Source organism: Verruconis gallopava (assembly GCF_000836295.1).
Source record: "Verruconis gallopava strain CBS 43764 unplaced genomic scaffold supercont1.7, whole genome shotgun sequence".
NCBI classification, from domain to species: Eukaryota; Fungi; Ascomycota; class Dothideomycetes; order Venturiales; family Sympoventuriaceae; genus Verruconis; species Verruconis gallopava.
In genome coordinates this window covers 521,291-544,409 of record NW_015622143.1, presented here as the reverse complement: position 1 = coordinate 544,409, position 23,119 = coordinate 521,291, and the positions used below count along the sequence as shown (strand labels likewise).

Below are 23,119 nucleotides of genomic sequence, written 5' to 3'. Positions count from 1 at the left end.
CCAACAAGCGCATGCTGCAGAGGCAGTGGCAATACAGTCATGCTGCGGCCCCTGCTTTCCGTCGTATGTTCCCAGCAAGCAATGGATTGGATTAACTTGGAATGGCTCCTTGCGGACTAGTGTGACGATTCCTAGCCGGCCTCACCGGATGAGCGACCAAGATCAGCACGGGGTTGTATTCAGGCCCTCCACGGTCTGATAGGAGCAGCGAGAACAACTCGAACTGCTCGAACTAGACGACGAGGAGAGACGAGAAGGAACGTTCTCTCACACAAGGGACGCCTCAGGGGACGAGAAAAAAACGGTGCATACGCGGCGTTGCCAAGCAGCGCATGCTCAGAAGCAAACTCAAATTGTCCGGTCTGGCAAGTTGGGCTGGACGAGTAAGTGAGTGCAGCACACGCCCGCCTGCTTTATTAGGGGGACGAAAGGTCGGCGCTTTTGGGGCCCAAGGCTCCGCTGACGAGTTAGAACTAAATCAGTCCGCTAAGTTCACTTGAGCCTACGCCCAGTCACGACTAACTTCAACGTACAGGACTTCTGCTTGGACGTTAATGAGTTACTGCGCTGAGTCCGCTCACCACATGTAACGCACAGACGCTTTGGCTTGCTCCAGCGTTCGCATCGCCCTCGGACGGGTTTTGTTGTTCAGGGCAGCTCTTCGATCGCCAATCTGCCACCTACGCTTCACGCGTCATCACCACGAGCTCCGCTGCGGGCGTTGCAGTAATTACGGCATTGCTGACGAACAGCTCTCTGTGCCGTGACCGACTTTTATTTCCCCTTCCGCTCTTTGGCTAGCTGCTGCACATGTCTTGCGGGGTCGTATTCGAATGGGCGGTGCATTCGCTCGCCGTCACCCCTCCCAACACCGATTGCTCGAGCCTGTGGCGGCGCAAGTCTTTCGCACTATCACCACATGGCGCCCGTTTCCCTATTTAGATTCATCGTGCTTGAACCAAAAAAACGCCATAATTTTCCTAGTCTGAATCCCGTTTACTCCTGAGGATCTTCGTGGTGTCTTGGTGGAGACCCGAAAGTATGTTAAGACACCTAAGCTTTCCCCATCGCTTCAACCTGTGTCTCTCGCACACACAAGGCATTGTTCACGGCGTTATGATTGTTGTTCCTTTTAAAGCTTTGTCCCGATGATATCCACACCTACAGCTTCGCCGAAGTCTCGTCTCTATTGCTGTGGTTTTTCTTTTTGGATTTTATGGATTTCCTTGACTCTCGCCCCGTTCGTTGCATAAGTCCGGATAACTCCTCACACAATGTCAGCTCTTGTAGCCCACCCTGCACAGTCCTCAGCAAGGGTATGTCATCAGTCTACTTCTCCAAAGCAGGTGACCTTAGCCTCCGTTGACACGGAAAACTGCAGGTCTCTCGTGTAAACCAAACTTCTCAGGCGGAATTCACAAATCGTCTCAAGCACCTGCAGCGAAGCAAGCCTGTGAATGCTTTCGAGCTTACGCGGCGCCTGAATGCAGCCATCGCTGAATCACAGAGTGGCGTACAGTCTAGAAGAAGAAGGCTTGTCTACACAGGAGACGACAATGGCGAAGATTCACACTCAGGATCATCCTCCAAGGCACCTACACCAAGACAACATACCCGCCAGACAATCACCAATCCCATGGACATCGCACGATCAAGCTTGATCATCACGGATCAGGAGGAAGACGATGATCCAATGTCCAGAGTAGCGAAAGCTCTCAAGGCTTGTCGTGACGCCGACCCTGAAAAATCCGTACTCAAGTCAGCGCCCGGGATGGATGATGACAAGAGGCAACACAAGGCATCTCCTATAGAAGCATGGAACGAGTTTGCGAAAACTGCACAGACTCACACGTACCAATCAATCGTCTTTTCAAATCCCTGGGCAGCTGACGTCGACTCCCGGCTGGAGTCAATAGAACGTCCAAAAAGCGCGGTGCCGTTGCCGCACATTTCAAACGCGATGATGAAGCGAAAGACACGAAAAGTTCCTCCACCTCTGATACTGACAGTTGTTCCGAAAGTTGCTAAGGCTGAAATTGTGGACGTCTCATCCCCCATCAAGACGAAGCTGCCATCGAAGCTACCTGACCTTGAGCCCCTGTCGCCCTTTAGTTCAAGTTTCGTCGAGGATACTGGTTCATTCCTGGTATATCAGTCGGATGAGATCCGCCACTCTACTCTGAGTTCAGGTGTGAATAGTCTCGCGAACGCCGGAGGAACGACTTCAGATTCTCCAGTGAAAGCTATCGTGCCGTTGGATTGTGACACAGCGCCATCAGTTAAGTCGCAGGATTCCTCTCAAACACAAGCTAAGTCGCAACAAGCAGCCAACATAGGATTGAGCAGATACGCAAGAGACGATCGCAAGGAACATCATGACACATGTTCTTCCGCGCTTGGCAGGGATTTGGACGGTAGAGCAATACTGAGAACTTCTGAAGGAATACGTGTAGCCAGCTTTGTGCTGTCCGAGAAAAGCGAGACAGAGGGGGCGGATGAGCGGAGTGAGCGGGCAGTTACTCCCATTTTTGATCCAAGTATTGTGCATAGCTCCAGGACAAGTTTTGGACAGCCCACTACAGTGCCCCAGGCAGAGCTCAAGTGTATGCCCTCGAAGAGAATAGAGCGCTCTACCGAAGATATCATCGGCCCGATTAGCAAAACTGCTCTCTCTCAGACCTTGCCCGACGCTTCACCTTCGAACTTGCCGTCACCACCAGTTTCGCCTCTGCCACAAGGCATGGACTACGAGGCTGCAATCGGCGATCATGACGTCTCCCCTTTAGGCTCGCCAACCTTGACGGCTCCACCTAGACGTGTTTCGTTGTTACCACAGGTTGAGCCTCAGAGTCCCGGCGCGAAACGCTTCTCGATTCCTCGCAAACCGGTCAATTCTGGTACGTTCGACGTGCTGGGGCAGGATGTCGCGGCCATGCGAGCGCCCCAGCCTCGCTCTGTGCGACATGATTCGACAGGCTTTATAGTTGCTAAAGAATTTATTCGTAATTCGGTGGATAGCGAGCCTTTACGTTTAGTGCACAGTGCAGCTCATCGGGGCAGCGATTCCAGCTCCACACATCCGGAACCGGTGTCCAGACCATCGCCGCTACCCAAGCTAACAACACCAGGCCTGAAACGGGCCAATTGGGAGTTAATCGCAGATGGAATTGCCCTGATGGACTCAGACAGTCCGAATGTGGCAAAGTACACTCAAAAATTGTCCACTTCAACAAACCCGTCATCCAGACAGCCATCGTACATTAATGAGCTTGAAGCGACCCCCGATCAACACAGGCAGAAATCCACTCACAACCACAGCCCGCGAGTCGAATCTTTATCTCCTGCGCTTAATCCAGCGCAACAGCTGCGTCCGGCATTAGAAGATCTAAGAGAATCAGAAGCGATTCCGTTGAAGCGTGCAGCATCACGGGATCGAAGACACACAGACGCCACGGTCACGTCCATGTGTACGAGGACTGATTACCGTGCCCGTCCACTTATACAAGACTCCGCCGAGACGCCAGCGCCGCATCGAAGACCACGTACGGCGCACAGCAAGATGCCCGAGTTCGTAACAGTTTCCACCGTTCCGCCAAAAATGCCGACCAAAATCAAATTTCCGCCGCGCGCTAACGTGGTCGAGCTGGGCGTGATGAGTCCGGAGAGTTTAAAGCTACTACATGAACAAGAGGCGCTTTTGCGGAAGCGCTACGACGCTGTACTCAACCCTATTGACGACGCTCTAAAAAAGAAATACGCTCCTTCTTCGGAGAAACCAGCCACAAAGGATATCGACCAGGATGTTACCCGCTACCAGGAACAGATTGAGAGAGAGCAGGCTGCCATACGTATGCAGCGGCGGTACCTCGGCGCCGCAGTGACACGGCCCAGTGCTCCTGAGCGTCCTCCATATGACGACCAGATATCTCCAGTGGTGCAGCATCAGCACCAAAAGTTGACGTCCGGGGAGCCCATTGGCCTGCCCGGAGGTCTCCCACACTCGAATTCTCAATCACAATGCGCCTTATCGGCTGAGGATGACACGCAGGGGAGACGTAAGAAGGGCAAATGGAAATTCTGGAAAGTAAAATAGGCTGGTCCTCTTAACTAATTTAGTAATATCGTAGATCGGATGAAACGAGATTATCTACGAAGTTATTCACCAACGTTTTGATCCCAGTATCTACCAGGACTACTTCTTTTATGTACACTAAGCCGACTGATTTTCGTTCAGATGAATCAACTGCCTACGAGAACTTGGAGACTACTTCTGCATCGCCTTGGTGTGAAAGAGTGATTGATGGAGGAATCGGTACAATGTTCTTGTTGACAAAAAGCTGCAGTGTATGACAATGACAAAGTACTATGCCTATGTTCTTAATAATTTCCTTGCCTTAGCGTATTCTTATATGCTTCGACATTTCTCCACTGGCACTCATCTGTTCTTCCGGAGCCAGTTTCAATCGCACAATGAAAGCACCGACACTATCATTCGGAGTAGAACTCGAAGGCCTGCTCGTTTTTCACGAGACTCTCCTCGCGCCACATGTACCTGCGGGCTTGCGCATCAAGAAAGATCGCACGCCGCAAGAGGCGTACCTGTATGGCTCGTGGCCAAGAATTCTATACCCTGGATGGGCCTTTGAGGACTCCCGAGGTCAACTTCAGCCGTACGGAGATGAACCGCCACAAATCGCGAGTAAGCTGCTGGAATCTGCAGAAAACTTACCGTCTGTAGCGAACGGCAAGTTCAAGCGTGTTTACGGTGAGGAACAGAAGGGAGCCAGCGACCGTGACGAGATCTCAGAGTCGGGGAAAGCGTCCATGGACATCAGCGAGTCCAGCTCGGACGAAAAGGCAATTGACGAGAGACGCCGCCAGGACCAGTGGATAGTAAAGCAGGACATTTCCATAGCGTCGTTTACGCCGGAAGACAAATATGAGGTTTTGACGGGTCCCAAGTTCGCTAACGTGTCGGACTGGGACACTTGGGGCGTCGAGTTTATTTCCCCCGTTTACGTAGCAGACGAGGAGATCGACATGATGAAGGCCCACACCACGGAGTTGCGTCGGCACTTGGAGACGCCCCTGAGTACTATCGTGGAGACCAAAACGTGCGGACTGCACGTCCATGTGGGGTTGCCCGACAACGGGAAAATGCCTATCGAGGTGCTCCGTGTCCTTGCGTTTATCACGGTGATGTACGAGGATCAGATCTCGCTGATCCACGACGAGCATCGTGTCGCCAGCAGAGAAGAGCCCATCATGTCTAACCGCAAAAAGTTCAAGCAGAGCCCTTCCGCTGACGTGGACAGGAAGTTCGTAGACGAAGACGAGGTGTTCAGCACGTTCCTGGCCGTCAAGGAGATACGTCGCCGGATCTTCTTTGATGCCCACGCAAGCCAGGACCAAGCGTACGTATATCTCAAGGAACTGCTGTGCACAAGTAAGCAACATATCATCAACTGGCTGAATATTGACGGGAAGGTCCAGAGCAAAGACAAGCTTCTCGAGAAGCGGCCGCCCACAATCGAGTTTCGACAGCATTCCGCCTCCTTTGACGCCGAGGTCATTGAGCACTGGGTGCGGTTTTGTCTGGGCTTGGTGCGCTTAGCGTACGAGCTTGCTGACGCGGGCGTCAGCTGCTTTTCGGACATACAGACGTGGGATGACGAGCTTGATTTGAGGGATCTGCTAGATCAGATGTGCCTGCCGGCGACCACGCTTCGATATTTCCGTGACAAGCTCGGGGTGGCGATAGCTGAGCGCAGAGAGCCCGTCGTGCCTATCTGGCAGGTCGAATTCCCATGCTCTTAGAGCAAGGCGTTTGGACGAGGAAATCTTGAATTTTGGTCGAGTGCTGCGCAAAGAAAACAGTTCTTAGGACAGGCTTTGCCATCTGGACCAGCCTTCCGCTTGTATGGTACAGTACACGTCTAGTCCTCCAACAAATCGTCGATGTCCTTGTCGCTCTCGTTACCCTTCGCCGCAAGGTTCTGCTCGTGAATCTCCATCGCGCGCTTGACAAGCTTCCTCTGCCGGATCCTCTGCTTCCTCCCCCACTGGCTCAGCTTCCCATCATTCTCATCCTCGCTGTCACTGTCCACGCCCGGTATGTCGATCTGGCTCTTCGCCTGTCGTAGGTCATTGGCCGTAATTTTGGTACCGGGAGTGATGCCCATCTCCCGCGCCGCCTTCTCCATTTGTTTTTCTTGCACTTTCGCGCCTAACTTGACCAGGTACGGTCGTATGAGCAGGTACGTGCACACGATAATGATGAGGCGGATCCACTGTTTGGGGCTCATGTTGTCGAAGGCAGCGCTAGAGTTGCGGAGGAAGTTGCCCTTCCATATTGAAAGCTGCGAGGACACTGCGCTGGAAAGCTCGCTGATGTCAGCGCCGATCTTTTCGAGTGGGTTGATGGGCTGTTCTGCCATCGTGTCGTGGAAATCTTTTCAGCGATGGTGTTCTGATGGTTGAAGATGTCGTGGATTTTTCTGCAGGCTGCGCTGAAGGCCGTGGTGGAGAACCTTTCTTATAGAATTCGAAAGATGTGCGCGGTTTTTTTTTTCTCTGGTTGGGATTGGTTTTTCTGCCGGCGTATCCGCAGTTGGGGTGCGCGAACCGTGAATCACACGGAGTGATTATCTAGCGGATCAATGACTGCAATTGCCTTGCCGCTTAAATTCGTAGAGCGCAGTGGTGAAAAGGCGTTCGCGAGGCCTATGTTTGTTCAATGCGCAAAGCCTGCCAGGTCTAAGCACATGTGCACCAATGTGAGATCACGCTTTCTGGCCGCTCCCGCAAAGTCGCGTCCGTCCAACGACGCGTCTGTTTCTGCTCGAGCTTCATCACACAACTATGTCAGCCACGGATCCAGAAACCGAGGAGGTTTGTTCCTGCGCTCTGTTCTAGGTGCTCTGGAGTGACTGACCGTATTCAGCGCCTAAAATCTGCCCTCTGGTACCACATTGGCCAACTCACGGACAGCACACTGCTTGATTCCGGCTCGGAAAACAATGCTACACCCCAGTTTATAGGTGCACTTACTGAGCTCGTTTGGGCACAAATCGCCAATACTGCTAAGGATCTTGAGAGTTTCGCGAAGCATGCTGGACGGACACAGATCAACACTGACGACGTAATGTTGCTATCGCGCAGAAATGAAGGTCTGGAGACTCTCTTACAAGACTATGTCAAGGAATTAAGACGGGAAAATAGAGAGTCGGCCACAAAGGGACCTTTGAAAGGAAAGGGTGTGAGGAAATAGTTGGCAATGTCATGAGTTAGAGTGAGGACACGAGTTTGGGCGTTCCAAGGGCTTGCTTTCACGCTTCGAGATACCACGGGAATAACTTCAGACATAGTTACGGCGCGGTTATGAGATACGATGGGATCATAATACGTTATGTCAATATCATCGACCCTATCCAGTATGATGACTGTATGTTTCGTCTTTTCGACGATTGTGGCCCACATTCACCAAGTCCATTAGCATATCGTGCTCGAAAGATGGAAGGTAGCGCGATGAGCACTTATGATCCTTCTTGTTTCATATCAGCGCTTCTCTACCCGACATTCAAAACTCTAAGCACACGGTCACGTCTAATACCCTGTTAAACGTTCTTGACTTTTTGCCTTGAATTGCAAACAGTCATGTCCTACACGACTAGGCTGTGAGAACTTTTAAATGGACAGCGGTCGCCTTAGAGGAAGCGAAGCCTGTTGTGCGGGCAGGCACGAGGCTTTATTGATGCGCTCGAGCAATGTCATATTTGGACAGGGGAATTGCATCTACTGCGACTTAGTACCGTGCCTAAATCTGACAAGAGATGCATGTAGGCCGTTCCAGCGACTGCATGGCTTGGGGGTGCAAATACTTCTGTGGCCGCGCGGAATAAACGACCTCCCATTTTTCGTCTTTTCCCGTTCTTAGCGGTTGGCGCCGGTTCGAAGTGCCAGACGGCCGATGGTCGGCTCGGCGGGGTCCAGAGATTTTCCAAGCGAAACCTTCGACCAAGGGAGAACGATTGTTAGAAAGACAACATGCTCAACTACGCTTCCCATGGCTACCAATAGCATTAAGCTCCTGACGGGCAACAGTCACCCCCAGCTGGCAAAAGCTGTGGCTGATCGGTACGCATGTACTCTTCTCTTGCACTGGCTGCGCTAGAAGAAAAAAAAAAACTTGCCGCGGCCAGCCAGTCACGTCACGGCATACAAACAATCGCGAGCAGACTCTAACGTTACACACAGGCTCGGGATTGAGTTGACTAGGGTGCTCGTCTTGCAATACTCTAATCAAGAGACGTCGGTCACGATCGGCGAGAGCGTGCGCGACGAAGATGTCTTCATCCTGCAGTCCACGGCACCAGGCGACATCAACGACGGGTTGATGGAACTCCTGATCATGATCAATGCCTGCAAGACTGCGTCGGCACGCCGAATCACCGCTGTGATACCAAACTTCCCGTACGCACGGCAGGACAAGAAGGACAAGTCTCGCGCTCCCATTACCGCGAAGCTTATGGCGAACATGCTGCAGGTCGCTGGCTGCAACCATGTCATAACGATGGATCTACATGCCAGCCAGATTCAGGGCTTCTTCAACGTTCCCGTCGATAACTTGTATGCCGAGCCCAGCACCCTGAAGTGGATCAAGAACAACCTCCCCGTCAAAGAGTGCGTGATCGTAAGCCCGGACGCGGGTGGCGCAAAGCGTGCGACAAGTATAGCGGACGGGCTGGACGTGAGCTTTGCACTCATCCACAAGGAGCGTGCGAGACCCAACGAGGTCAGCCGCATGGTGCTTGTGGGTGATGTTAAGGACAAGATCGCCATCATCGTGGACGACATGGCAGATACGTGTGGCACACTCGTCAAGGCCGCAGACGTAGTCATGGAGCACGGTGCCAAGGAGGTCATTGCCGTTGTAACACACGGGATCCTTAGTGGCAATGCAATCGAAGCGCTGAATAAGAGTAAGCTCAAAAAGGTCGTCGTGACAAATACAGTACCCCATGAAGAAAAGAAGAAGCTGTGCCCAAGAATCGAGACAATCGATATCAGCCCAACGGTACGTCGTTCTTCATAATGCTTTCCAGACTCGCAACATGGACATGGAACTGACTTCTTTCTCAATTCAAGTTGGCTGAGGCGTGTCGTCGTACACACAATGGAGAGAGCGTGTCGTTTCTCTTCAAGCATGCTCCCGCGGATTAGTTCTTATACAATAAATTTAGTCTCAAGACACAAGGGTACACGATTCGAGCATCGTTGGTTCGTCGGTGGTCAAAGGGAACTGACGCGTTCTTTCGGGTAGTTGTAATCCTGTAGGCATGGACAAGGCGTTATTTCATTCATCAGCAAAGATTTCACTGGCCATAATGAATTGTGTATCTATTCATTGTGCATGGGATCAACGATAAAAAATTTTGTTCACATCGACCGGGAGGAGGAAATGTTGGTAGCAAATCAGGCAGATCAAAAATAATGCATTGAATGTCGACATGCCGCTGCCGCGAGCAATAGTCGCTCTATGCTTTCCATACAAATGGCGCCGTTTGAACCGTCGGATTTTGTAACCATGCAAACCCCATGCTTGAATCGCCGTCAAGTCGGCGTCAGTAGTGTTTTCATCACGTAGTCCGTCACGACCGTCATTTACTTCCTCATCGATGATGCGCGTCTCTTCTTTGCCTCGCTCTTCTCCTGCTTCGTCTCGGCAACACGCTTCTGAAGGATCTTGGCGTACTCGTTCTACAGACAGCGTTAGGGAAAAGAATCTTTAGTTTGTGATTAAGAATGAAACGTACAGCAGCATCCTTGGCAGCTTCCGCTCGGCGGCGCTTGAGAGCAGCACGGTGGCGCTTGTGCTGGAGACGCTGTGGTGTGACCAAGCGTTGAATCTTAGGAGCCTATCGTGACGAATTAGTACCGAATTGAACTCTGATGGAATGTCAGCTGAACATACCTTAGTGTAGGGCTTTCCGCCCTCCTTCTTTGGCTGAACTTCACGGCGGATGACAAATTTGCGGACTGTAGCACAGCACATCAGACTCGATTCTACAATATAGAATCGGCGAGGACGGGAACAACTCACCGTCGTCCTCCTTGCTGAGGCCGAAGAAGCGACGAATCTTGGTAGCACGCTTTGGACCAAGGCGCTTAGGGTGTACGACATCAGTGATGCCCGGGATCTCTGCATCACCCTTCTTAACGATGGACAGCGCAAGAACTGACAAGTCCATGCCGACAATGCAGCCACGGACAGACTTCCTCTTGCGTTCGCCAGTACGTCGCGGTCGGTAGCAGGAGTGGCCGTCGGAGAGTAAAAGGCGGACACGAGTTGGGTGCATGACACCTTGCTTCACTGTGGCAATTGTCAGATCCAATTGCATGAATTTCATGTTCATAATGGGTTTTCGGCGTACTTGGGAAGCCCTGCTTGTCGTTGCCGCCAGTGATCTTGAAGATGTAGCCCTTGAATTCATCGCCGACGCTGTCGCCTGGGACCTCCTGGCCCATTCGGCGGTCCATGAAGACACGGAGCTTGCGCTCATCGTCGACCTCGATGAGCTTCTGCGAGCCGTTCGCAGGGTAAGAGATGTTGAGCTTCATCGTTGCCGGTGTTGTGGTGCGAAACTCAAGTGCGTAAATTCCGGTTCAGATGTTGGTAGACATTTTCGCTGTGGGCTTGGCAGTGGTCCATGCGTCTATCACGTGATTTTAACGCTATCTCCCAATCAGGCTCTTTCGCTTCGGCTGAGTTTTGAGCCGTTTCTGTCCTGCACTTTGTAACCAACCTCTCATTAACATAATCTATTGACTTGCATCGTCTTTGTCTTCTCTTTTCTGCGCACTTGCTGTGACAGCCAACTGGCTCACTTGGGCAAGGTTCTTGAGCTCTATCTCTCTCTCTTTTCACTAACCCTTCTTACAAAGCTTCATGGCTAGTCAAGACGTTCAGGCCATTCTGGCCGCCCTACAAGGTGCGACACAACAGCACGTCTCTTTTGATGTGTTCTAAAGGCTCACTCATTGTAGCAGCGCAGCATCCAACAGCGACACCACCAACACAAGCACAACCACCGCCTCTCCCTCCGTCCGCCATTCCCGCTCCAGCTTACTCAGGAATCGTGCCCACTCCGCCTCCGCCACAAGGCGGCTATCCCCCTTATTCGGCGCTACCGCAACCAGCGGCATCTGGCAGCATCGACTTGAATTCTATCAAGCCTGTAGGCCATGGTAATGTCAATTTCCAAGATGCTCTAGCAAGTGTACAAGGATTCGCATCTTCTCGAGGCGTTTCCTCCCCCAGTAATGGTAGGTCAGATCTGTTTCCCTTTCCGCAAGTACCAACACACGTAGCAGCGCCCTCGTCACGACAGGACCCCCGCCTAGCTGGTCGTGCTTCCTCCCGCCGTTCAAGATCTCCTGACAGCTACAACCCATATCGTGATGAACGTCGTGATGATTCGCGTCGACAGAATGGTTATGGCCGCTCGCGTTCCCGTTCGCCCCCTCGTGGTCAACGTGATACGTACGCGTCAACGCGCGATCGTGACTATGGTCGTGATGATCCTGATTCTGAAGTGGTCTCGATTGAATCAAACCTTGTTGGACTAGTCATTGGCCGCGGTGGAGAGAATCTGAAGCGCATCGAGAAGGAATCCGGAGCTCGTATCCAGTTCATTACCGGACCGCAGCACAATGGACCATACCGTGAATGTCGCCTCAGTGGATCAGTACGGAATCGCCAGGACGCAAAGAATATGATCTGGAAGATTCTGGATGAAAATGGTGGTCATGCGTCTGCCATGAAGGAAATAGGACAACAGCCATCTAGGAACCAAGGCCAAAGTCAAACTCGTCAAGCAGCCAATCAGCCTAAACTTCGGGAAGGTGAGAACAGCATGCAAATCATGGTGCCTGATAAAACAGTCGGCCTCATTATCGGTCGTGGAGGCGAGACTATCCGTGACCTCCAGGAGAAAAGTCAGTGCCACATCAACATTGTTGGTGAGAACAAGAGCGTGAACGGTATGCGTCCCGTGAACTTGATCGGTAGCACCGAAGCCGCAGAATATGCTCGCAAAATGATTGAAGAGATCGTCAAGAGTGACACTCGTAGTCAAGATCCACCTACCGGCGCAGGTCGCCAGCAAGATCGTCGTCAACCTACTGGTGGCGTTGCCGCTGGCACTGACAAGATTACTGAGATGATTCGCGTGCCCTCTGAGTCTGTTGGTATGATTATTGGTAAGGGTGGTGAGACCATCAAGCAGATGCAAAACGATACAGGATGCAAAATCAATGTGCAACAAGCCCAGGGACAGGACATTGAACGGCCAATCGAACTCGTTGGTGATTATGCAGCCATTGCGCGTGCCAAAGCCACCATATGGGACAAGGTCGAACAGGTGGTGAGAATATCGTGAAATCCACATGTATAATGCATGACTAACAATCACGTAGAAGGAGAAGAATGGCGGAGGCCGCTCGCAATCACAAACTGACCAGCAGTTCGGGTCTAACGCTTTTGCCCAGCAACAGCCGTATGGACAGCAGCCTTACGGACAGCAACCCGCTACTGCTCAAGCGGCACCGACTGCTGATCCATATGCTCCTTATGGAGGCTACGAAGCGTACACACGATTGTGGGCTCAGTACTTACAGAGTGGCCAAGCTGCTGCTGCTGCAACTGCTGCCGCTCCTCAGCAGCCGCAACAGTGAGGATACAACCGTGACCTCGCCTCCACCGGTTGATTTACGATTCGAATTCTGTTATGCTTGCATACGTGCTTCGCTGAACATGATTGATGACTATTCGCCATCATTGATGACACTTCTGATGGTCGCCCCATCACTTGATGTCCATCCGTCACTTGGACGCCATCTGAACACTGCGATACCCATGCTATTCGTGCTTACATGGCTGAACCGTATTTGCCCACCTTTGCAGTTGAAGTGCTGCTTGGAATTGCGCAGAGCATCCGGGCCTCCTAGACCATTCGAGCTTTCCGCGTTGCTCCATGAAACTTCCGAGTTTGACCATTGGCGTGCCAATATTCAGCTAGGGATTGGTTGCGATGCGCGTTCTTCGACATATCAGAGCCCTCTTCTAAAGTCTTTTGCTACTTCGAGTTTTTTCCGTTCTGGTGCATCGTGCTTGAGGTGCATTTGAACATGACGGATAGGAAAAGTTAACAGGTATAGCGATGAGGGGATATATCGGGTTTACATTGAAAAGTAAACAAGGGTGGCTTTGGCTCCAATACCCCCAGCTGAGGATTGAGTTTCGACCTTTGTGCAGCACAACCATATTTATTCTTGTACGCTTGCCCTCTTCGCCACGAACTTGAACGTAAATGCTGCGATTTGTTCTTTGTATCTCGTGCCGACTGTATCTCCTGTAATTATACAATCAACATGATTCTCGGAGAACAACCAATAAAGTGACCCCTCTCCGCCTTAAAACACCTCGGCACAAATCCCAGGAGCAGACCTCATAGATTCTCATCTTCTGCCAATCGATGCGCCCAGCGCCAATTTGGCGATCAACATCCATATATTCCTTCTTTGTACCTTGATATACCGAATTTTTGTACATTTTGAGGTTTTAAGATACACCAATGTCTCGACGCGTGCCCCTGCCGACCCCGGAGAAGACGCGCACATGGGCGGAACAGATGGCTTTAGAGCAGATTGGCCCTTCGAAGTTCCGCAGCCTGAATGGAACCCCATTCGGTGCATATTCAAAGGTGAGGGGCCAGATGAGGCCGCGGGCGTTTGGAGGACATGTTTATGCCCAGGCCGTGTACGCTGCGAGCAAGACAGTAGCGAAGGGCATGATGATACACGTACGTCGATCGAGCGATCGTCTCATATATACTTGCCAGTCGATCTAGGATCATGTCTGCTAATGTACATTTTTCAGTCTGTGACGGGCTATTTCACTATGTTGGGACTTGCTGACGAACCGTTCACGTATGAGGTGAGCGTGGTAAGGACGGGAAAGAACTACAGCGTTCGTAATGTCAATGTCACGCGTGAGTGGAACCGCATCCTTGGACGAGACGTTATTTTTGCAGCGCTGACGCTTGCGCAGAGGAGGACGATCCAACCATTTGCTTCTCATGCATCTGCTCCTTCAAGCGCTCAGAGCCGGACTTCATGAATGTGCAAGAGGAGCACGACGTGAAGGAGACATACGCACCTCTTATGGGCGACAAGGAGCCTCAGGACCTAGACCGCAACGTCAGCCACCTGGACTGGCGCCAAGTACCTGCAGATGCGTCGCCATCGATCACAAGCTTTTTCCCCGGAGTGCTCACCAGCATCTTGCCCATAGAGAAGCTTCACCGTGATCGAAGATATCTGGACCGGACGAACCTGTACTTCTTCTCAGCAAACACGGAGCCATCCGCCGATCCGGATTACAACCTGGAGGCGTGCGCGCACCTGTTCCACTCCGACCGGGAGAGCATCTTTGCCATCATCAAGTCGTACGAGCTGGCGGATGTGCTGGAGGTTGCCTCGAGCTTGAGCCACACGGTCGTGTTCCACGTTCCCGGTGAACAGGTCTCGTTCCATGACAGGGAGGGCCGCAGACGATGGTTTTATCAGGAAACGCAATCCAAGAGGATCTCAGACGGGAGGGCGTTGATGGAAGGCAGAATCTACAACAGAGACGGCGTTCTCATCGCGACAATGATGCAGGACGGTGCATTCAAGCTGAAGCCCATGACCGAAGGGGAGAAGGTACGAAGGGAGAGGAGGCTGAATAATCCGCCCAAGTTGTAAAGATGCCCAGGATACCCATATGCATTATGTTCGGTAGACGGCTGAATTAGACTAGATGGCTTCACATCAGCACTGAATTTCAAGGCTGGCCATAGATATGCTGTTGACGGTGTAAAGAACTCTTCAGCCCTTGACTGGGCACGATGCTACTGAGAATCAAAGAAGTCCAGGCCAAGGCAAGAGTAGACTTTTGGATTGGACGTTACGAAGACCGCACACCAACCGCTTTGTGAATAGAGGTATATAGTTACTTGTCTCTTCAAGCCTGATCCCGCAAGTCGATTGGTATTTTTTTCGTTTTATTTTTTTTTCTTAAAAAAAAAGAGAAATAAATTAAAGAGGCAAAGAAAAAAAAAAATGATGGCTTAGATCAGTATTTCAAAGTACAGTACGGCGAGGCCGCGTAGATCAATGTGATTGGAAGGTTCTCGTGGCTGACTTATTTTGATGCAATAGAATCATGACCTCTAGATGTCCGCGTACATGTATCTCGTTCATAAATGTCCTCTCTCGGCGTTAGCCTCGAGCAGATGTTCCAACCAGCGCGACCAAGGAAAGAAAAAGGAACTCCCAAAAAAAAGAAAAAGAATTCACCAACCCCTTCGCGCAATTGCTCGTGGCAAAGTTAGTCTCGATAACTTGCAGATAAGTTTGTTGACAGGACACAAGGTCCTGATCTCTGCAGTGCATCTACGCACAAGTAGGCCCCGACAAGCACATTAGACCTGCATTGTAGAACGTATCACTCTCAGCGAACGAAGTTCGTAGGAGAAGAGGCACGCACAATGTCGAGGGTGCTTCTGTACGAGCTCGAGAGCGAAGAGGTCGACGATGACTCAGTAGAATGGATCTAAGACTTCGGAAAGGTGCATTTGGAAACTGTCAAAAGAAAAAGCGAGACGGTATCTGCGCGTGCGAGAGAGAAGGCCAATTTACATTACATGGCAGAACCAGATGTAGTCGTGGCCGCGCAACTAATATCTATCTCGGTAGGATGAAACGGGGTAAAGAGAGAGAGAGAGAGAGAAAGAGAGTAAATGCCATCATAAAATCATAGCACATAAAGCCAAAAAAGCCATACCTGTACACATCAAAACCGGTGAGTTGAGAGGATGCATTTTTCGCGCTCGTCGATCATGGAGCCCCATAATCTAATATAGTATGTCCGTCCCAGCGGTTTCTTTCCCCCTTCTCTCCTTTCCTCCTTCCCCCTTTTTTTTGCACTTACGAAGAGCCGCTTGGTTGAGTCAAGTCTTTGCTCACGCTTAAATGGCCATATGCAGCAGGTTTATAAGCGCATGCCCATTACTAAAGATTACTTTTGGTTCAAAAAGCCCTGGAATTGCCAAAAAAACAAAGATATGGCTGCCTCCATAGAGAGATCAGGCTCTTAATGACAATAGTAACGAACGATTTTGCTGTCGGATATCGCTCAAACAGATCGATTGAAATTCTTTCTGTGTCTCATTTCGACGTTGGACGCTCATCGCTGCCTTGGAAGAACGGCCCTGAGACTGGCAAGTTGCTGATCACTCCACTCGTCTCTAGCCCGCCAGAGCCGGTGCCATCCTCAAATGTGCCGCCGTAATCAGTCATACCCGCCCAGTCCCATTCAAGAGTCATGGGCATTTGCCAGAGATCTTGCGGTACGAATGGCTGCGCAAACGCATTGCCAATTGACAGGTCGTTTATCATCGCTGGTGTCGACGCGTTGGAGGCACCAGTAAAGTCCATGTTGACGTTTGCGGTAGATGTAGCTCTGCTATGGCCATTCACGTCCGGCAAGTTGGCATTCTGCACCTGGGGCGATAAGAACTGTGACCCTGGAGAGCCAGTCTGCAGGGCGCCGTTGAGGGACTGCAAAGCCTGTAGACGCGTGTCAGCAACAGCAGCAACATCGTATTGTTCGTCGGAAAATCGTACCTCCTCGGTCAGATATCTCGACATGTCGGGTGGAGTAAAGACATTAGGGATATTTCCAGGTTGGGACGGCTGTGGCGTTTTCGGATCATTCCTTGCAGCTGGCGTCGAGGCTGAAGCTCGTGGCGTCTTTGCATTGTCCAGAGCAGTTGCAGCGTCTTCTTTGTTCTCTTGTTGCTTCCTCTTACGTCTCGAATGAGCCTCCTTGTCAGCCTTGTCGAGGACGATCTTAGCAATTCGCTCAAACTCTGAGCAGACGTTCAGCATACGCTTGACGCTGCTGTTCTGGTCGTTGGTGCAAAGGCCTGAAAGGAACGTGACGACATGATTCATGAGTTTCAGATCCGTTCGTGCTCGCGAATCTGTAGGGTTTTGTAGAATGTTTGCAAACAACGTCACGAGAGCGGAGACAGGATAGTATAGGATCAACCTGCGATTGCATTAACGCAACGGGATCATGAATGGGCGTGTTTGAGAGACCTACCACACACAGTCAAAATCACCATGAGGAATATACTTAATAAGGTGGATCGACGCTCTTGCAGCTGAAACACACAGCGCCGCAGACGAGAACACTCGCGGGTTCAGCGGTCGCGCGTTCAAACCTTGAATAGCATAATTTGACAGCCGGCTTGTCCAATATCCGTGATGTACCGACATTCGATGGATCGTTGTCAGGCAATTGTAGTACGCAAAATGCAAGACTACAATGTGCAAAATAAGCGGCGTATGTGAGGCCTTGATCTCGTGCTCAGGCCGGAAATCGATTGGGATGCTGTCTTTCCATTCCTCAAGTTCTTTGTCAAGTTCGCCGATGGTGTTTAATAATTCTCCGTCGGATTGCTTTGACGCCTTTACGGAATAAAGCTGCTTGTAGACCTTGCTAGCAATCAGAGCAAAGGTGCACATCAGTCGAAACAGATTGACTTTGCCCTTGCCGTCTGCCAGAGGAATGTTACCAATGTTATCTGGAGGGTCTTCACTCGGGAGCTCCACGTTCATATCATCGTCATCCTGCACGGGCGGCCGACCAGACCGTAAGCAGAGATCGCGATCGAGCATATATGCGATCCAAAAGACTCGTTTCCGCTGCTCTGACTCGCTCGGATTCAGATTGAAGCCGGACCCACGCTTGTGCAGACCAATACTGTGCGACAGGCGTATGGCGGCTGCAACAAGGAAGAACGAGGGTTGGGGATTCGGTGTGCCCTGCAAGAAGAGCGCCATGCCCAGCAAAGCCTGAACACTGAGCAGGTCCGTGTTGCGGATCGTCAGCTCAGCTTGAACGGCCATGGCATTCTTGAGGTACCCCCAAGCCTTCTGGTCTTCATCTTGAGGCACCAAATTGCTCATCACTCGCAAGCGATGTGCGATTGCCAAAGCAACGTTCAGACTTGCCCACCAGCCAGAGCCTTCATAGGGATCTCTCGAGTAATGTTTGTCGACTAAGTGCATGAAGGTTGGCTCATGAAACAAGGGGAACATGCAGTTGAAGTTCTCGAAAAAATCCTTCAGCAGCGACAGGGCCTCGTGCTTCGGAGGCAAAGGCTGGTAGACTTGTCGATGGAATATGTCTCTGAAGACGTCTGGCTTCCAATTTATCCACTTGTTGTCATCAACGGCTGCATTTGAGATCATCTCCTGGAAAGAAGTGTCGCCCGTCTTCTCGTTGACCCACTGGATACCTTTAGGCGAGAAGATGGAGAATCCAGACGACGAGCCTTGGATCATGTCAGCGTGTACATGTGACGGCGAAACAAAAAGAGTCCAACGCATACCGATATACCGCGTCTCACCACAATTGTTCGTCACCAGTGAGCACATCATGTCCGACAGCGCCTCGACCTCTGCCTCCTTCTTTTTCTTCGGAGCACCAGCTGAAGATGCCGGGGACGTGTTTTCGTCGGGGCTCTCCGAAGCCTGACGGGGGGTGTTTCCAACCGTAGCGTCCTCCTGCTCGGGAGTAGAAAGCGCCTTGCCACTGTCCTTGTCTCTGTTTGCCTGAGCCGCTTTCTCGGCTAGTTTTTTCTCCAGCGTAGCCAGATCCGTGGCGCCCTCGTCGTCCTCTGGAAGAAGACCGCTAAGGCGAAGAAGCGATTCCATACGGCCCAAACGATTCTCCAGGCCTTCGATGTACTTTGCGCCCTTGGGCGGATTGCGCTTCTTCTCGACCTGGGTGAAGATGCACTCCGTCTTGTAGTTTTGGCAGTGGGTGCACGCGGGCATCTTGCCGTCGCACTTGATCTTCTTCTTCCTGCACATGTCGCACGCCCTCGCTATCCTCCTCCTCTTCGGGTCGCTGTGCTGGTCGCTCTCTTCAAGACCATAGCCCATCAGATCGTCGGTATACATGCTCGCGGCGAGCGCATTTGGGGGCAGAGGAGTCCCCTCGCTCGGGTAGCTCCCGTATATTCGTCGAGGGCCACCAAGGGCGGTGGCAGGATAATTCATCCCATTGCCCAAAGCGGACGCTTGCATATAGTTCATCGTAGCAGTTCGGAAAATTGTAGCCTTCGCCCGCGGGCGGGATTTCGCAGTCAGATCACCGTCGCCGCTCGATCTGCGCAGCGTCGCGCGGGAGCCTCGGACTTCTTTTACTTCAGCTGCAGGACAGATTTGCAACGGCCCTTCTGGGCGCAGCACGTATAAAGGAGACGTATCGATCCTTCCGAATGTATTTTTTGAAGATGCGCTAAGATTATTTCGAGGCCAAGCGTAGGCAATTGTGGAGCCTGGAGATCACATTCGTCCGGCTCGCCACGGAGCAAATGATGCCGGAGTGCAAAGGAATGGCCTGACGAGGCGCAGCTGGCCAACGAAGGCTGTGGAAAGTCCGTTCGAACGGTGCCTGCAGGTACACGGTCTTGACTTTTTGTCGATATGATGTCCGAAGGAACGCAAGACCAGGATCCGTCCAACTAGGCACGCAGCAGGAAGAGGGGCAGTAATAAGACCAACACGGTGGATTTGTAACTTGGGTCACAGCCCGACGGGGTTCAAGCACACGCCGACGCGATTGGAGGGCGTTTGACGTCAAAGCTGACGGACTCCTCGAGCGGACGAAGGCACAGGCAGAATGGCAGAAATCCTGCACTGGAGGGATTTGACGACGAGAAAAGTATGTCAGGAACGGCGGGGCGACAGAAGTCAAAGGGGAAAGGGAACGGAAGGCTCGGCCATAATTCTCTTCACAAATCAACCAGCGTGAGGTTGCGCGCACGCAGCAGGACCATTACCCGTTGTGGAGGAGGTTCTGGCAGTGAATCATGTCCGTTTCCTGTTTCAACGGAAAGGCCATTACCGCCTGAATCTGTTGTCTGCATCCAATGCCATTGGCCATTTGCCTCCGCTGTTTCAGACCCAAACAGCTGCGCCTCCTCCGTGGTCGCCCTCTGCCTTGTTTACGCAGATGCGCAGGTCGGTGCCAATCGCCGTCCGCTCGGGGAGAGCTCACTGTAGGCACCGCTCTGCCGGCTCGCGCATGCAAGCACACGTGTGCATAGTGGGCACTTGGATGAATGGACATGTATATGTGCATGTGGATGTGTATCTGTGACCGTGTGTGATCTCCAGTCCTTCGCCAATCTCATCTCCACGTCACGTCATGTGAAGTAGCTTGCACTCCAAGTGTCCTCTCCCTTCCGAGGCAGCAGCAGCGGCACAAGCAAAAGGAAAGAAAAATAAATGACTGCAAACCCCATTCAAAAATGAACTCCTGAGCCGCCCACAGCAGGCCTGCAGCAAAGTCTCGCCCTCGGATCCCAGCCGGCGCATGCTATCGTGTTTGAAACGGTCCTGCGGTACATCGACACGCGACCCAAAGGGAAGTCTCATCGCGCCAACCCACGGCTCTTAACCGCCCTCAGACTGCGCCAATCGCTGCGCTGCTGCGAAGCGCTCGGCCGGGAGCATCTTCAACACCGAACCCAACACTCCTGCTCCGCCAGACGCCGCCCTGCACATCGTCTGACAACAATGTATGCAACACGTGAAACCACGGTCGTGTTCGATAATGTATCTTGACTGACAATGTTGTGCCTAGGGCGAAACAAGCGCCAATGACGGCCAGGGAGCTCGAAGCACATCCTGAATTTCCCTATGTGACCTGGGACCTCAAGCCCGTCGAGAAAGGCAAACTCGCCGTTGCTGCAAACCGAGGCGGGCCTTTGAACATCTCTTACGAAGTCCATGGAGCTGGTCCCCGTAAGCTGGTTGTATGTTTCTTAATTTTTTTTTCTTTCTCTTTCCGTTTCTTTTTTTCTCCCTTTTTTTTTAAAAAAAAAATATTTTTTTTCCCACCTTTCCTTTGCCCGGCCTTCTCGGCCCCGAACTATTTCGTCCAGCTTGATTCAAACCCTCGTCCTGGTCAACTTTGTCCCCGTTGGGGTGTTTTGGCCCTCGGATTGTGCAGCGGAGGGTCTTGAGTTGGCAGATATGTTTCGACCGGAAAGAGAGTCAGACCAGCTGCAATTCCAAATCGCGTGGAGTGCTGGCTTTGGATTTGTAACACATCACGTCGACGGACCCACGTATACTGATCATGATGGCAGTTCGTCATGGGCCTAGGAAGCCTCAAGTCTTCGTGGCAAAGACAAACAAAGGACTTTGGCCATACTCAGGGTGACAAGTACAGTTGTCTTGTCATGGACAACCGCGGAATTGGCGAGTCTGACAAGCCTCTTATGCGCTACTCCACATCAGAAATGGCGAGGGATGTTCTGGAAGTTATCGATCACATAGGTTGGAAGGAGCAGCGCCAATTGCACGTGATTGGTATAAGTATGGGAGGCATGATAAGTCAAGAGCTTGCCCTTCTGATACCGGAGCGCATTGCCAGCCTGTCACTTGTTTCAACCGCCGCCGCCATCAAAAATACGGTTGGCTTTGTTGAGAATCTCAGGAACCGCATAAATCTATTGTAAGCATGAGACCCGCGGATTTCTACCCGCGTTGCTGACCGCAAGGAAAGCATTCCTCGGCCGATCGACGAACAACTCGCCATCGTCAAGTACAATCTGGCGAGCCCCGAGTGGCTGGTCAAACCGGATGAGCTTGAATACACGAAGGAGCCGTTTCCTACTAACGGAGATCGCATTGCTGCAAGCGAAGTGACAAAGCGAAAGGACACGACAGCCTACACGCGCAAGGGCTTCATAGCTCAAGCCATCGCCGCTGGCTGGCATTACAAGTCGCCCCAGCAGCTCGCAGAACTGGGAGACAAGGTGGGCAGAGAACGGATCATGGTTGTGCACGGCGGCATCGACAGAATGATCACCTTTCCCCACGCCGAAGTCCTGCTTCAAGGCCTGGGAGGCACCGAGCGAGGCATCACCGTGCATTTCGAGCCTGGTCAAGGCCACATCATCCCGATCGAAATGAGGCACGAGTTCCGCAAGTGGGTGGAGGAGCTTATTGACAAGACGGAAAATTTATCTTGAATTCATCATGCAGACGTGGAGACGTACTATTTCGTTGATGGGGATTAGACTTTTTTTTTGGTGCCGTCTAGATCACAAGCAGGCGGTTCGCGCTCATAGAGGGCAGGCAGAAGCAGAGCAACTGCCGCACAGGGCCGATCCTGCCACGCGTAATGTTTAACATAAGTTTTTTTTTTTATGGGAATAGTTGAAGAAGGCGCATCCCGTATCAGCGAGGGGAGAGGACGATACATGTCTACATTACGGTTACATGGGCCTTTGAGGCAGGCTTTCAGTTAGGAGAACACATAACACACCACCGAAACGTGCGATTTCTACCGTCACCACCAGACCTTCACCGAGTTTTGCTGGATCTGCTTTTCGCTCAATGCGTTGAGGAAGCGACAAGGCTATTCATGGCAAAAGGCGTAGGCTGGCTGCTTTGAGCTCTGAGGATAAATTGGCGGCGTCGACTGTCCTTAACAAAAGTCCACGCTTCATGCTTTGTGCCTCTGTAGGCCAACCTTTGTCTTGCTCCACATGTATGCATGTGCGTGGCTGCGTATTTGTGTATTTTTATTTGGCTGGCAGCACGTTGGAATAATGGGCTACGACACACCTGCCACAGCCTATCGTGAGCCGAAAATGCCGTCCAGTCCACCATAGTGTGAAATCCCAAAGCGACGCAAACTTCGGGTCATGTCGTCACTGGGGCAAATATTCCCCATGTTTGCCATTGTTTTAGCGCTTCGCAGGGAATGATTGGTCTGGTGCAACGGCATGCGTCCTTTGAGATGCAATATCTCCATGCTGGGGCCTGACCGTGAGGTCCATCCTATCACCGCCTTCACCGGCTGTCATCCGAGGGCGGGGTGGGAGAGGAGCCCGTGAGATGGGATGTGCACACAAGATGGATCGACTCACGGCACACGCAAATGGCATGGCAAATTTGTGCGAAGCTTACATGTTGCGAATAC

The 23,119-nt window shown here is 51.8% G+C and overlaps 10 protein-coding genes across 12 annotated transcripts; 7 read left to right on the top strand and 3 right to left on the bottom strand.

Annotated features, from left to right (window-relative positions):
- Positions 1-822: 822 nt before the first annotated feature.
- Positions 823-4,384, top strand: PV09_02841 (uncharacterized protein). Its single transcript, XM_016355951.1, has 2 exons — positions 823-1,316; positions 1,382-4,384. Exons 1-2 carry the CDS (start codon positions 1,275-1,277, stop codon positions 4,091-4,093), a joined length of 2,754 nt encoding a protein of 917 aa, XP_016216257.1. The 5' UTR covers positions 823-1,274; the 3' UTR covers positions 4,094-4,384.
- Positions 4,385-4,470: 86 nt separating this feature from the next.
- PV09_02840 (uncharacterized protein) lies at positions 4,471-5,817 on the top strand (the record flags this gene model as incomplete). Its single annotated transcript, XM_016355950.1, has 1 exon — positions 4,471-5,817. The coding sequence occupies one exon, from the start codon at positions 4,471-4,473 to the stop codon at positions 5,815-5,817; it is 1,347 nt and encodes a 448-aa protein (XP_016216256.1).
- PV09_02839 (uncharacterized protein) lies at positions 5,504-6,739 on the bottom strand. Its single transcript, XM_016355949.1, has one exon. The coding sequence runs from the start codon at positions 6,435-6,437 to the stop codon at positions 5,937-5,939; it is 501 nt and encodes a 166-aa protein (XP_016216255.1). The 5' UTR covers positions 6,438-6,739; the 3' UTR covers positions 5,504-5,936.
- On the top strand, positions 6,669-7,484 carry PV09_02838. Of its 2 annotated transcripts, XM_016355948.1 has the most exons (3): positions 6,669-6,891; positions 6,944-7,169; positions 7,222-7,484. In XM_016355948.1, the coding sequence occupies exons 1-3, from the start codon at positions 6,862-6,864 to the stop codon at positions 7,245-7,247; spliced, it is 282 nt and encodes a 93-aa protein (XP_016216254.1). In that variant the 5' UTR covers positions 6,669-6,861; the 3' UTR covers positions 7,248-7,484. The 2 variants fall into 2 exon arrangements, with proteins under 2 accessions (XP_016216254.1, XP_016216253.1); XM_016355947.1 differs by having other exon boundaries at positions 6,944-7,484.
- A 493-nt stretch (positions 7,485-7,977) lies between these two features.
- Positions 7,978-9,554, top strand: PV09_02837 (ribose-phosphate pyrophosphokinase 2). Its single transcript, XM_016355946.1, has 3 exons — positions 7,978-8,136; positions 8,257-9,076; positions 9,148-9,554. Exons 1-3 carry the CDS (start codon positions 8,066-8,068, stop codon positions 9,220-9,222), a joined length of 966 nt encoding a protein of 321 aa, XP_016216252.1. The 5' UTR covers positions 7,978-8,065; the 3' UTR covers positions 9,223-9,554.
- Positions 9,333-10,661, bottom strand: PV09_02836 (40S ribosomal protein S6-B). Its single transcript, XM_016355945.1, has 5 exons — positions 10,434-10,661; positions 10,103-10,372; positions 9,974-10,038; positions 9,816-9,917; positions 9,333-9,759 (listed from the first exon to the last, which is right to left on the bottom strand). The coding sequence occupies exons 1-5, from the start codon at positions 10,618-10,620 to the stop codon at positions 9,664-9,666; spliced, it is 720 nt and encodes a 239-aa protein (XP_016216251.1). The 5' UTR covers positions 10,621-10,661; the 3' UTR covers positions 9,333-9,663.
- Positions 10,662-10,792: 131 nt separating this feature from the next.
- PV09_02835 (uncharacterized protein) lies at positions 10,793-13,506 on the top strand. The gene is made up of 4 exons (XM_016355944.1): positions 10,793-10,991; positions 11,047-11,325; positions 11,374-12,425; positions 12,478-13,506. Exons 1-4 carry the CDS (start codon positions 10,949-10,951, stop codon positions 12,733-12,735), a joined length of 1,632 nt encoding a protein of 543 aa, XP_016216250.1. The 5' UTR covers positions 10,793-10,948; the 3' UTR covers positions 12,736-13,506.
- Positions 13,507-13,522: 16 nt separating this feature from the next.
- PV09_02834 (acyl-CoA thioesterase II) lies at positions 13,523-15,097 on the top strand. Its single transcript, XM_016355943.1, has 3 exons — positions 13,523-13,862; positions 13,940-14,051; positions 14,111-15,097. Exons 1-3 carry the CDS (start codon positions 13,635-13,637, stop codon positions 14,803-14,805), a joined length of 1,035 nt encoding a protein of 344 aa, XP_016216249.1. The 5' UTR covers positions 13,523-13,634; the 3' UTR covers positions 14,806-15,097.
- Positions 15,098-15,664: 567 nt separating this feature from the next.
- PV09_02833 (uncharacterized protein) lies at positions 15,665-19,814 on the bottom strand. Its single transcript, XM_016355942.1, has 4 exons — positions 18,504-19,814; positions 17,210-18,446; positions 16,729-17,155; positions 15,665-16,671 (listed from the first exon to the last, which is right to left on the bottom strand). The coding sequence occupies exons 1-4, from the start codon at positions 19,210-19,212 to the stop codon at positions 16,270-16,272; spliced, it is 2,775 nt and encodes a 924-aa protein (XP_016216248.1). The 5' UTR covers positions 19,213-19,814; the 3' UTR covers positions 15,665-16,269.
- A 478-nt stretch (positions 19,815-20,292) lies between these two features.
- Positions 20,293-22,631, top strand: PV09_02832. 2 transcript variants are annotated; one of them, XM_016355940.1, is made up of 4 exons: positions 20,293-20,702; positions 20,768-20,939; positions 21,276-21,643; positions 21,695-22,631. In XM_016355940.1, coding segments are annotated over exons 1-4 (1,011 nt in total). In that variant the 5' UTR covers positions 20,293-20,700; the 3' UTR covers positions 22,164-22,631. The 2 variants fall into 2 exon arrangements, with proteins under 2 accessions (XP_016216246.1, XP_016216247.1); XM_016355941.1 differs by having other exon boundaries at positions 20,768-21,643.
- Positions 22,632-23,119: the final 488 nt, after the last annotated feature.